The 13,857-nt window shown below is 39.5% G+C and overlaps 1 protein-coding gene across 2 annotated transcripts; it reads left to right on the top strand.

Annotated features, from left to right (window-relative positions):
• Positions 1-3,857: 3,857 nt before the first annotated feature.
• ETG1 (E2F target protein 1 (ETG1)) lies at positions 3,858-9,703 on the top strand. Of its 2 annotated transcripts, none has more exons than XM_087699213.1 (15): positions 3,858-4,241; positions 4,371-4,439; positions 4,529-4,573; positions 4,660-4,767; positions 4,912-5,037; positions 5,144-5,215; positions 5,313-5,417; positions 5,520-5,693; positions 5,787-5,882; positions 6,010-6,123; positions 6,534-6,739; positions 6,872-7,007; positions 7,106-7,333; positions 7,420-7,487; positions 7,575-9,703. In XM_087699213.1, the coding sequence occupies exons 1-15, from the start codon at positions 4,071-4,073 to the stop codon at positions 7,690-7,692; spliced, it is 1,836 nt and encodes a 611-aa protein (XP_087555339.1). In that variant the 5' UTR covers positions 3,858-4,070; the 3' UTR covers positions 7,693-9,703. The 2 variants fall into 2 exon arrangements, with proteins under 2 accessions (XP_087555339.1, XP_087555340.1); XM_087699214.1 differs by having other exon boundaries at positions 4,216-4,241; positions 4,355-4,439.
• The last annotated feature ends 4,154 nt before the right edge of the window (positions 9,704-13,857 follow it).

The raw sequence follows: 13,857 nt of genomic DNA, 5'->3' as shown, positions 1-13,857 counted from the left end.
GCTCCAAGAAAATATGTAACTAAATGTAGTCCTACATGTTGTACCTATACATGTGACATGAGTAACTAGGGTTTCAGATTTGAAAAGAAAACTAGATAGAGAAAGAGGAAATGAGAAAATGACCAAACCCTAGTGCTATGATACCACATGCAACAAATGAAGCTGAGAGGAAAGAGGAGAATGAGCCAAAGAGAGAGAAAGAGATAAAAAAGAAGAAGAGAGACTAGAAGAGGAGAGAGGAAGACATGAAAGAGGGGAGTAAGGAGGAAGCCATGGAAGCTTGAGATGAAGGTGAAGAGTTAGTTCTCGATAATATTTGGATGCCCTAGACTGAGTCACTTACACCTTATATACCCCAGTCAGTGTGACAGGGTGTCTAACCCCTAGTTCCTATGTGTATCCCACTCGTTATACTTTAATCTTGACACTACCAATGCGACATAGAATTATAGCACTACGAGACATGTTGTGTCTTTCCCATATCCACAGAGATTTGTAAGAGCTATAAGCAGAGTTTCACTTACCCACTCGGGCAAAGCTATGCATAGACATGTTCAATGTGGCATGGCTTGCCTTGTGTGAGGGTGTTACCTCCCAAACATAATATAAAACTTACCATAGAGGTGGTCAAACATGTTTTTGGTAACTCAAATGCACTTCTTGAAGATTTGGGTTGGTGGGTATTAGTCCAACAAAGTAGCCAAATAAAAATTGTAGGCAGATGGATAAGCCCAACATCATTAAGTAAAGTGACCTCAACAACAATTTAAGATCTTTGTCTTCATCATTTTAACAACATTTTTCACCTCATAGAGTTATGTCTTTGCACTATCATTAACTTCTTCTAAGATGTGGTCTACCACCGTTGACGTCATAGTAGTTCACCCAAGTACAATGCAAGTCCATCTTGCTATTAGTACACCTCCAAGACTTTACCATTAGATATGCTTGATACCCCACTCTCAAAAGATTCTAGTAATGATCCATGGTGCTCAAAGTTGTAAGGCCCACATTATGAGGAGAAGCCATGTGTGAGCTGGGTCTTAAGTTGTATATCAAATGAGGTATGTATGACTAGATGGCAAAAATGTGATATTTATGGGACTAACCTTTGGGTTAGATAGAGTAGTGAGATGTTGCACATTGCATCAAGTTGTGGGGTATGGGAGCTATCAACAATCCCTATTTTGGGATTTGGGGCCATAGAAGTGGCCCTTGGCTAAGGAGTCCCATAGGGGGTTTTCTAGGTAGTACCCCTTGTTTGACAATAAAGGTAATATTTCATAGACTATTTCCTTATCGAGTAGAAAAGATTCATAATATATTAGATTGGTTAACCGACTTGACTACTTTCATAGTTTAGAAAAAGCAAACCCCTTCAAGACCATGAATATCTATCTTTTGCTTGGTCAAAGTTCTTCTAGCTAGCCTTAAGCTTTTCACCTATTATCTGCATAGATAGCCATCTAAGCAAGTCGAAAGACTGAAATATAAAGATAAAATTGAAATTTCCAACAACTGCAAAATTGAAAGCAAATTAGCTTATTGCTACCAATGTGGGATTGAACTAATTTATAGAAGTACAATTAAAGCAACTAGCGTTATGCATGCATGGAACGCTAGACTACTTTGCGGCCCCAAAGTGGCAAGCAAAGTTGCCGTGCGAACTTCGCTCAACAATTCTCTCTACATGTTCCCTCCATCTCTCTTTCTCTCTCTCTCTCTCTCTCTCTCTCTCTTCTTCTTCTTCTTCTTCTTCTTTCACTTTCTTTCCCCTCCCAGTCTCTCTTAAAGTATGTAAATTTTATCTTTTTCCTATGTATAATTCTCTTTCTTATTCTCCTCTCTCTCTCCTTTTATTTTTTTCCTCTCTCTGCCCTCTTTTCTTCTACTCCCCTTCTCCTAATTTTCCTTTTTTTCTTCTCTTCGTCTTTCTCTTTTAAATTTTATCTTTTCTCTCTCTCTCTCTCTTCCCCCTCTTTTCTTCTACCCTCTCCCTTCCTCTCTCACACAAAAAATAGTTAAATTTAAAATAGACATTTCTCTTTTCTCTTTTTCCCCATCTCTCTTCCTCTTTTCTCTTTCTTCTTCTTCTTCTTCTACTCTCTCTCCTCACTTTTCTTCTTTCTCCCCCTCTCCTCTCTTTTCCTTCTCTCTCCTCTTTATTCATTTTTTAATTCTCTTTAATTTTTTATTTTCTTTTTCTTTTAAATTTTCTTTCCTCTCTCTATAATTTTCTCTTTGTGTTCAAATTCTCTCTTCTTTTTTTCTTTTCTCTCTCCTTTTATTCTCTCTCTCTCCCCCCTCTCTCTCTTAAATTTTATATTTCCTCTCTCTGTAATTCTCTTTCTCTTTGTTCCCCCCCCTCTCACTTCCTCTCATCTTCTTTCTTTTTTACTCTTTATATATTTCTTTTAGTCTCTCTCTCTCTCTCTCTCTCTCTCTCTCCTTATTTTCCTTTTCCTTTTCAAGTTTTTTTTATCTCGCTCTCTTTTCTCTCCATATATTTTTTCTTCTCTCTATTTTTCTCTTTTCTCTCTTTTCCTTTCTCTCCCCCTATTTTCTCTCTCTTTCAAATTATATATTTCCTATCTATTTCTCTCTCTAAGTCAAAAACTATGTAAAAAAGGTTTAACTAAAAAAATTATTATATTTTCTCTTTCCCCCTCTCTCCGTCTTTTTCTCTTTTTTCTTCTTTAAAAAAAAATCATTCTCATTCTTTTTCCTCTTCTATCTCCCTCTCAAAGTGTGTAAAAAACTATGTCAAAAAAGTCAAATTAAAAAAGCTTGTAAAAATATTTAATTAAAAAATTAAATAAAAAAGTTTAATCACAGAGAGAGAGAGAGAGAGAGAGAAAAGAAAAATGTTTGATTTAAAAAAGACTATTTTGTTTCCTCTTTCTCCTTCTCCTTTCTCCGTCTTCTTCTTTTTATCATTCTTTTTCTTCTATCTCCCTCTCAAAGTATGTGAAAAACTATGTTTAAAAAACTGTAAATTATTTTTTTAAAAAATATTTAATTAAAAAAATTAACGAGAGAGAGAGAGAGAGAGAGAGAGAGAGAGAGAGAGAGAGAGAGAGAGAACTTAGGCCCTACACATGAGAAAAAAGGGGGAAAATTTTTAATTAAGAACGCGAAAGATTATAAGTGGGAGAGAGGGGAGGGGGTTTTAATTTAAAAAAGGGAAGGGGCCTTTTAATGAAAAAAGGGAGAGAGAAGAGAAAAATAGAGATTACACTTGAGAAAGAGGGGAAGGGAAGGGGTTTTAATTGAAAAAGGGAGGTTTGAAAAAGGGGGTAGGTTCAAGAAGCCCTTTGGAGAGTCGGGGCTTTCCGAACCTATAACAAAAATAATGTAGTAGTAAGGAGTAAGATAAGATAAGATGATGTGATCTTGAACAAGTTTAGATATATAAAACACTTCAATCCACAATAGAGGTAGTGTTGATTATTAGATGCCCACTTAAAAAGTTAAGGTGTTAAGCACAAAAATCTTGTGGCAAACTCATGACCACAAGCCTTAAGAGGTGGGCAAGGTGGAAGAGAAGACTTTGAATTGGGCTTTGATGTGGAAAGAAACTTACTTTTGTATTTATGCATGTTGAATATTGATCATTGATTTGATCATCTTTACTATTAGTTAAGGGGAGGTTGGGGCGGGTGCCATGTGGCAGCCCCCAACCTCCCCACAAAGAAACGCAGGGGCAGGTGCCACGCGTCCAGTACCTGCCCTCGCCACAAAAATCGCACCTGCCCTGGCGCTTCGCCTAGTATGTGTGAATACATGATTTTATGCTCGAAAGTGTGGTTGGTAAAATACCTCTCACGGCTGGCGCCAAAACATTTATACATTTTGGCGGGAAAATCTCTCTCCTCTTTGTGCGCACACATTCGCTCTACCCTGTCTCATCTCTTTCTCTCTCTCTCTCTCTCCCTCTCTCTCTCTCTCTCAGTCCGGTTGTCATCTCCCAGGGTTCCCGTTGCTGCAGGTCTCCCCTTCTTCTCCGCCTCGTTCCTTCTCTTCTTCCTTCCAGCCCTGCGGGTCCTCCTCCCCTTGCCATTTCCATCGTCATGGTTGGCCCTGCCTATGATTGTCTCTGCAATCCTCTCGGCGCGGTACGAATCTGCTTCGATAAGGCAGGCGCTGCCAACGCAGCTGTTCTCCATGAGCTCAGCGATGGGGACTTCGGGGTGAAGGAGCTTTTTCGCAGGGCCGTGATCGAGACTGGCAGCCTTGCACAGGTGCACTCTTCTTTTTTTCTTTTTGGGCTCTCATCAGAATGGAAGTTTTCTTTGGCGAAGAAATGCTGCAGTTTATCAGTTGCATTTTTTAGGTCAAGTTTGCTCAATTGCAGATGTTTGTGTGAGCAGCTACCAGAAATCAATTCCTTGCCTTTGGATGCCATTCCTGTTAACTCGCTTGTCCGATACAGGGGAATGGTGAGCTCCCATGACAATCTGCTGTCTGTTGGCGCTAATTATTTCATAAATGCAGCGCTTAATTGACTCAATTTTAATCATTGCTTCAGGTCCAAGACATGTTTGATGTGGAATACTATGTTGGAGCTTATAAGGTGAGGTGGTTTCTCTTGCTTGTATTCATCCGGTCGTATATCGATTGCCAGAGAACTTCACGCAATGCATCGTTGGTCGCATGCAGGACGGAAATACATGGAAGACCAACAAATACTCTGATGCAGCCATCCTTCCTGCTTGTTCAGATTCTGACATGCAGATTTGGGAGAGAAGGCCGTACTACTGCGTACCAGTAAGTAATTTTGTTCTTTTGGATGGTCCAGTCACCGACAAGGATTTTGCTGCCGCTCATCTACGAGATTGCAAATTCTTGGGATCCTACTCGGTAAAAATGTGTGTCAACATTTACCCGATGCTACTGCCTGTGATTCTATAGGTGCCAGGTGAAAACTCTTGGGTGAAAAATGTGTTTGCTACTCGAGGATTTCAGGCTAATGGCAGCTCTGCCTCAGCGAATGCACATCAAAGTCAGAAGCGTACCCGGGAAACCTGTCCACCCGAGGTTTAGCTCCTTCAATTGCCTTGCTTTTGTTTAATCACAATGATAAGCTGTTTGATCCTGTTTCTTCTGTGTCATTAACTATGATAACTTTTGGCCTTTGCTTTAGGGCATGTCTCTGATGCAGGAGATGGATGAAGATCTCTTGATGGAGGTTGAATCAGGTTCAGGGAAAAGAGTGGTAAGGACTTTATTGCCTTAATCGCAAGTATGTTGCTGGTGTAATTCTGCACTGTAACCTGATTATGACTTCGATCTTTTGTGTGCTTCACCATAAGTGCAATGGCCATGCATCAAGTTCTGGTCCATCATGCCAGCAAGAGGGGATGGTGGAATTGAATATGCCGTTAGGAGAGAAAAACTTAGCACCCTGCTTAGTGAAGGTAGCCGATTGGTTTTGGTTTTGCGATTATTGAGCTTTCATCTAGTTTATAGCGTTAGCTTTCAACAGCCAACCACTTTGATATCGCCATAAAATGGTGCAGGTTTATGACACATCGGACGGAGATCTGAAGCTCAACGATGTTGTTGAGTTTATTGGTGTATTCACATTTGATCCGGACCTTACACGACCAGGACGACGTGCTAATGAAGGCTTGGATAATACGTATGCTGCATTCTTGGAGGAGGATGTTTCTTCTAGGTTACCAGCAAGTAAGGTACGTACCGCTTCTTGATAGTCACGAGCTAAGTCAAGTCAGAGGATGGGTGGCTTTGCCGATTTCCTGCTTTCTAAACGATCTCAATGACAGGTACCACGTTTGCATTGCTTACTTCATAGGAAGCTCTCTGGGCACAAGCTTCTATCTTCGGTGCCAGATTATGAACCAGCACTGGCATGCCATGAAGTGTGTCCTCGCTATCCTCTAGATGCCTTAGATTGATTGCACTTGAGAAGTTCAATGTTACTATGTGAGGCATCTGAATGCCTTGTACAGTTATGGTTTGCTTACTGCTTGTTACATTCTGTTTCAGATTTCTCCTCTACAATACGAAGAGTTGAGGAAATCGTTGGTGGATTGGTTGACGCAAGTTCTTGCAGGGGATGATTTATTAGCTGAATATTTATTGCTCCATCTTATTTCCCAGGTTTGCCCTTTGACAACCATTTTTGCTTTGCTCGAGTGAACCGAAGCTTGAGCTGGTTTTGCCATGTTTCTTTTACCCTTGGTTTGCAGATTTGCAGATTTGCAGATTTGTCAGTTTGTTAACCTGACTGCTGTTCATGCATGCTTAGAGATAACCACATTTCTGCTAAAGCGTATGTAAAATTTGCGGTGTAGTGCTTTTAAGGTGGTTCTCTCTATATGGAGATTCTAGAATCCTGTATTGCTTCAAATTACCAACCCTGGTCTCCTTTTGAATCAGTTTGAGCGTCCTCACAGGATTCCACTCTAGAACTGCAGAATTACACTTACATTGGCAAAGTTTTTCGTCCACTAAAGATTCGTGAATTTTGCATGGTGTAAATTGCTGGAACTGTTATGTCACGTGTGCAGGTTTATGTCCGGGTAGAGCCAATGGCTGTAGGAAAACTTTCCCTTAATATATGTGACTGGAATGAGACGTCTATGGGAAGCAACTTGACAACCTCAGTATCTCAGGCTATTGCCGACCTTTTGCCGTGCTCACACTTGATGCCCCTGTCTTTGGAGCAGTTGAATAGGTCCTTGTTTGCTCCAAGAAAAAACTACAGTACTAATCGGTATGCTTAACCCTTCCAAATGAATATGTTCTTCTGATGTGACGTTGAATGTCTAGAGATGTCAGATTATTCTTTTTTTGTCTAACATGTGGTGTCCTTTAGACTTTTGACAATGATGTTAATCGTCTGCAGGCTTACTACAGGAGCATTGCAGCTTGCTGATGGAACTCATTTGATTCTAGATGAAACTGCGATGGCCAGTGGACAGCTGACTGAGATAGGATTGAGGAATGTGCACTTTCTGAGGAATCTGATGGAATGGCAGAAGGTACTCCAATGTTACGCTGTATAAGCGACGAGCAATGCTGCTATTTTAATGTCTTATACAGTGTTTCAGTAATTAGTGGCATAAATGTGATTATGCAGGTGGAATATGACTTCGAGTTCTACAAGATGGACATGCCTGCTGACATTCCAGTGCTAGTGTTGTCCAGTGCCAAATCACGGTTGTTTCCAGCAGATGTTATAATACCTTTCAGGCCCACCGTGACTTACTCATGCCCGTTACTAGATCAGCCACAGGTGTCAAGCTGGCGGTTCTATCTCAATGCGGCTAAGTCAAAAGATCATGCAATTGAGCCATGCATGCAGAAGGTGAGGGATGTTCAGGTAGATTGATGTTACCCTCCGGTATTATGGGTCTTGTTCAAACAGTAATGATGCCACTGTCTATCTCCTAGATTTTGGAAGATGACCTTGTCAATGCTAGGCAAGATGATAGATCTCTTGGTCCGGAAGTGTTCCACAGGTATGATCTACTTCATAAAGCTTTTCTCCAGCGTTACTATCACGAGTAAACTTATTTTATGAATACGTGCTCTTGTGTGCTTTGCAGATGGCTTACTCTAGCCAGACTTTTATCAATTAGTTATGGTGATTCTACTTTGACCATGGAGCGCTGGCAAATGGTACGTGAGCTTGAAAGAAGGTTAAGCCAGAGGAAGGCCGGTTAAGCTTCAAGCTTCCATGTAAACTCATATTGTACATTGCACAGTAATTTGTAAATGTAATTAACGATGGGGAGGCGGGATGCTTGAAACAAGCAGTTCTTTCAAAGAATTGGCAGCAGTAAATTGGGCGACCTTAAATGAAATTGGACGAGGAGGCTGCCCCAGCAAATCCCTGGAACTTGGGTATTTTAAAAGGATGCAAATGAGATTCTTACATCACAACGTGCGGTCTATGTGCATGGCATTTGTGACTTAGAATCTTTTAATAATGGGCGTTCAGTTTTTCACTCCCGAGTCCTGTCTGTGTCATGTTATGATCGTGCAAAAATCGCAGATTCTCGGAGGATCTGTAAGGACGCTAATCGTCATCTGAATCCTGTGGTTTGATGAGCAAAGTTTAATGACAGAGTACTCTCTGAGTGCCTATGCCTCGGTTGTAATATTAGATTGGCATCAAAGTTTTTGGTCTCTCCCTTTTGTGGCGCTATTATTTCAAAGGTTCTTGCTTAATGTTTTCCGTTTGTACTGCCAACCAGTTAGATAGTGGACCTGCAGTCTGTAAACAGGTTGATATCCATTTCTCGCTCTTATAAAGAGATATTGTCTTGTATTCGCGTCTTGCTAATCGCCCTTTCCTCTGTTATTGCCTCATCGAATATGCGAAATCATACGTGGTGTTCGAAGGTCTGTATTCGGATTTCTTGGGGACATTGGTTGTTTCTGCTGAGGCCAATGTGCGCCGGGATTCGAGGAATCACACATCGTGACCGGTTTTAAGATTGGTTTCTGTTGAGGGCAATACGATGCTGTATTGGGACATGAAAAAAGCCAACAAGCCCACTTGCGATTCACAGAACAGTTTTTGATGGGAGCAACAAATCTACTAATGGAGATTACTAAGAACTTAAGAAGATTCAGAAACCGAGTGTTTGGGCGGGAAAGAGTACCGGCAAAGACAACTCGCGTTTGGTCTGCAGGAAATCTAGTCTGGACTGTGCATGCGGGTTAAGCGAGAGGGGGTGAGGACGAGACCACACAACTCTGCACGGCCCGAAGTATAGGAGGCTGGAGCGGATGGTGAAATGGAGGTTGAGACAGACGCCACTCGGGTAAAAGTCAAGGCGCCTGGTTACTTTCTTGGATGGAGTTTGAGACATAATGCCACTCAGGTAAAAGACATGGCGCCTGATCTTCAAAACAGTAATGCAGGCTTTTGGCCTCTGACATGCTAAAGGTTAGCGATGCTAGGCGTCAAACTTTATTATCCCCAGCCAAGAAGGTGCCCAAGGGTGATATGGGATCATTTGCGAGGGATACCACCTCTCTATTGCTGGTTTATATTTTTATCTCATGGGCGTGGGCAAGGAGGCCTCGAGGGATCAGGCCCTTTGAAGACGAATTCTCTAAATGGCGTTTCAACACTTACAAGGCATACTCGCAAAGTCTTGTTTGCCGCCTTGTCGGTGGAGAGGGATTGGGTTCTCTTTAATACCTAACCCTAGCCTATCCCAAACTAAGGCATTTATGCTTTACTTCAAAATCAATGGATTTCATTGACTTGCATTTTGAAAAAATGATAACTGAATATACTTCAAAAGCAAAGGAAGTACTCACTTTTCAAAAGCAAAAAACTTGGGTTCAATTCCATGTACTAGGGTTCATCATTTTGAGATAGATATAAGGGTGCTAATTAATATTACTAAGCTGTGCAACACCTTCGAGCCAATCAATCACCTGTTGAATACACTAAGGTGAACCTCAAGTTATTTATCTACAAGCAAGCATCTACAAGGCTTAAAAATCAAACTTCACAAACCAAAGTGAACCCTCTTTATTTAGAATTTCAAGGGGGATGCAAAGCACTTTATCCAACATACAATAGCAATAGCTAGTAGTTTGGCTTCAAACAACATGGAGTTGGGAATGACACCCATAGAATGAGGTCACAAAGATCTGCTAAACTTTATACATTTCAAATAAGTAAAAGTCTACAAGGTGCGACATGCCACTTTTCTTTCCAACTTATTAAACATGTAACCACCTTCATGTTTGGATGCAAATATGGAGATGTAATATGTGAAGTATTTGTTTGTCATTATACAACATTACGTGTCTTAGGTCTCAACCTTCCATCATTTAAGAGGGTGAATACTCTTGGTCACCATAGCTTGGGGTGTATACTTTGTTGCAGTCACTCATTATTTGATTCTCAATCAACATTGGTAATACCATTTCATGCTTAGCTACTTTGGCTATGTTTTTTTGGTATTTTATGTTTATTTCTTGTATTTTCAGCTTAATGGCTTGTTGTGGAAATTAATTTCTTTCCATTGGTATCGAAGCATGGATTTTCATTTATAAAAAGTCATTTTCATGTTAAATTTGGTTATAGTTTAGGCATAGAGTAATTGGGAGACAAGAATTAGCTACAGGATTTTGGATTTTTATTTATAAGAAGTCATTTTCATGTTAAATTTGGTTATAGTTTAGACTTAGAGTAATTGAAAGACAAGAATTAGCTACAGGATTTTGGATTTTTATTTATAAAAAGTCATTTTCATGTTAAATTTGGTTATAGTTTAGGCATAGAGTATTTGGAACACAAGAATTAGCTACAGGATTTGATTCAATTAAAATTGTGACTAGTTAAGGGCTTTGCAGTAAATCGTGATTAAATTTGATGATCTTGAAGAATGTTTGGAGAAACAATGGCAAAATCATGGTCATTTTAGTGGTATGCGGTCAATTTTGGGGTATTTTGAAGGATAATGAATTTAATTGAAGCCTAAATAAGGTTTGGAGAGGTTAAACCGTGGTTATTTTTTTGGAACAAGCTTATTTTTTCTTTCTCAAGCTTTCTCTTCAAATTGCCATGGAGGAAATTACTCATCTCTCTCTCCCATTGTTTCTATCATCTATGACACCTATATAGGATCAAAGTAGGTATCCTTAGCTTCAGATTAAACATTTATTTGCTTGGATTTAATGAGGGATTCATCACGTGGTTGAGGGAGCATGCTAGGTTGATTGGTGGTTACAAACTCTTCCACAAGGATTTTTGGAGCACAAAGGTGATGTACAACGCATTAATGACATTCTTTCTTTCATTCAAGATTGAAGCTCTTTAAACCTTAGCCATGGTTGAAACTGTATAGTATGAAGAATCCTCCAATTTCTTGAAGATCTGGTCTCTTCTTGGCTCCTATTAGCTTCTTAATAGCAAGAGCAAGCATCTACATTAAGCATTGGATCGACATTGAGGAGCTTTCAAACAAGATTGAAGCATTTTTTAAATCTTAGATTAGGGAATAAGGGCAGCCATCAATCTTTATTAAATCTTGCTTTATTGAGGCTTCAATTCATGGGGCTTTTGTTGTTTACAACCTCGGGAAGGTTCAATTGAAGGTATTTTTTAAAGATTGGGTTTACATTGAAAAAAAATTTCAACTTTGAAAGCATTTTCAGCCTCTTGAACATGATAATGTCTAAAATTCATAGAATCCATGATTTCAATGAGAATTTGCATTCATTAAAGCTCAAAGGATCTTCTCCAACAAGCTATTGTAGACTTCCATCAAATCATTGACTTCTTTTGATTGCATTGGAGCAGTCTTATTGATCGGGAGCTTAAGATTATATGGGAGCAATCATATTGGACAAAGCCTTTTTGAAGTTGGTCTTATAATCTAAAATCTTGGTCTATTGATGGTGGTTTATGCTGAATGTTGATTGGTTGGATTCATCTATTACTTTCCATCAACATTAAAGAGGTAATTCTATTGCTTTCAACTTAATCTCTCTTTTTATCCAATTGTTGAGCCAGTCCCATTGTTCATAAGAGAGTTTGAGTGTAATAAAACCTCTTAATTCCTATTGAAAGCATGTAGAATTCAGCCCAGGATTGATTATGATTGCTTGATGAGTTTCTTTTTTGCCCATTCAAATGTTGAAGCTCAATTGATTGTTACTCACAGTCTACTTGACTTGGATTTTTGTTGGATGATTGAACATTGATGCTATAGGATTGAAATAATAATGAAAATGGTAAGTGGGAACATTGTAAAAGTAGCGAGTCACTGCAAAAGGGTAATGCCCTATCCATAGCCCTTTCAATTTAGTCATTTTCTAATGCCTAAAGGATTTTTCAATCAATGTATAGCATTTTTGTTTGATTAGCCATTAGAATGTACTTGCCATGTTGGTTCCCGCGAGGAAAAGCGGATGCTAGACGAGTCGGGAAAACAAAAGAGAGGTTATCCTCCCTTCTTGATTAAGACTTGGAAGGGGTGCACAACCTGGCTTGAGGTGGAACTTTGCACACCCCTCTTATTTTGGAGCCCATGCAATTCTTAAATTTAGGTGCAGGTATATTCTCCATTATCAGAGTTTGGCACTAGTACAACATTGATCAGCCATATTTAGGGTTCCAGAAGTGGTTGAAGGACCATTGGAAGAGGTGCAAGGCATCTTCTATTTTCAGGGTACCTATAGGTGTTGGACAGAGTTTTTACAAATAAAACAACATGTATATACCAATCTACAGGTTATTCTTAAGCCCTATAAGTGCCCCATAACCCTCTCTTGGTTGGTACAGTGGTTTACAAGAGTTTCTTCTACCCAAGGTATTTCTATAGGGTCAAACAGAGTACTTATAGGTGGTGGACAAGGTGTAGGAATTTCTTGTTTAGACTTGAAGATTCAACCACAACGAATTTTGTCTTGATCCAAATTAGGAACTTGATAGCTTCATTCAAAGGGGATTCTAAGCTTTGATTTAAATCAAAAAGTTTGGTGATTCGATATCGGGAGCTCAAGTGATTGTTGATTTTTTGACACTATGTATGTTGAGATAGCACCCAAACAGCATATAGAGGGACATTGTTTGACATTGTTCCACCCAAAGTATCCAACCCAAGTCTATATCTTTTGAAATATGGTACATCTCCATATAACAAGCTTCCCATAGAGCTATTAAGCATTGGGATTGGTACCATATTTTGAGAGAAACAAGGGATTAAGTGACAAACTGCTTACTATTACATTATTATCTCCTAGCGGCTAGGAATAAGAAGGAAGATCCCATTATTGAGGCATTGAATGATGGTGTTGGAGACTTTCAAGAGGATCAAAATTACACAACTGAAGTCCATAATGTTGATCAAATAAATGAAGAATTAAGCATTGGGATTGCTTATAGCACACATCAAGGACAACATGGCATACATGAAGAGCATGCAGGGAATGATTATCTCCTACTATCAAAAGAGTTGGGACATGTCAATGAAGGCTTTTCTAAGATTTTGAAGGCTTTGACTGAAGGCTTAACACATATGAATCAAGGTTGGTTACAAGGGATGGCACAAGTAAACCAAGGAATCTCAGATTTGTAGCAAAGCAACAAATCTTTATTTCAAGAGCTCATCTTCGCCATAAAGGAAATTGGAAGCAAGCCACAAAGAGAACATCAAACTATTGAAGACTCCCATGCAATTCCCTTTGTTGGTAATCCTTCCTGTCCAAGCAACGAGAAGTCTCAGTCAGTTATGCACACTTTTGAAAGGGGAGAACCATCTAGAGTGAGGGGCAACCATCATCCTTCACAAATTCATGGCATTCATATCCCTTGGCCACCATAGCTTGGGATGCATACCTTGTTGTAGCCACTCATCATTTGATTCTCAACCAACATTGGTAATACCATTTCATGCCTAGTCATCTTGGCTATGGTTTCTTGGCATTTTATATCAGTTTTTTGTATTTTCAGTTTAATGGCTTGCTGTGGGAATTAGCTTCTTTACAGATTTTATAATAAGTTTTAAGTTTAAATTATATTATGTGTTTTTAAAAATATACATACACATTCATTCAATATCCCCTCTCCCCCCCCATAGTCGATTGGTGCTTACAATGTTGGAGAAAAGATAACATGCAAGTGGAAGGTTCTTATCCAGACTCCAAATGCTTGCTCTTTGTTCAAGCAATTTGGTCATTTTGCTTATTCTTGCATGCAGAAGCAAAAGATGGAGGGAATGGCCATCCATCAATATGTGGCTTAAAGGTTGCATTTGAAGGCGAGGTTGCATTAGAAGTTTGAAGGTAGTGACGTATAGGCCAAATCCATTATTACTTCAACGGAGTTCGCAAACATAGCATTTAAAGAGCCAAGTG

This window comes from Lygodium microphyllum, chromosome 18 (genome assembly GCF_053477565.2).
Source record: "Lygodium microphyllum isolate KBCC chromosome 18, Lygodium_microphyllum_v1.1.10, whole genome shotgun sequence".
Lineage (NCBI taxonomy): Eukaryota > Viridiplantae > Streptophyta > Polypodiopsida > Schizaeales > Lygodiaceae > Lygodium > Lygodium microphyllum.
This window is presented reverse-complemented; position numbering and strand designations above follow the sequence as displayed.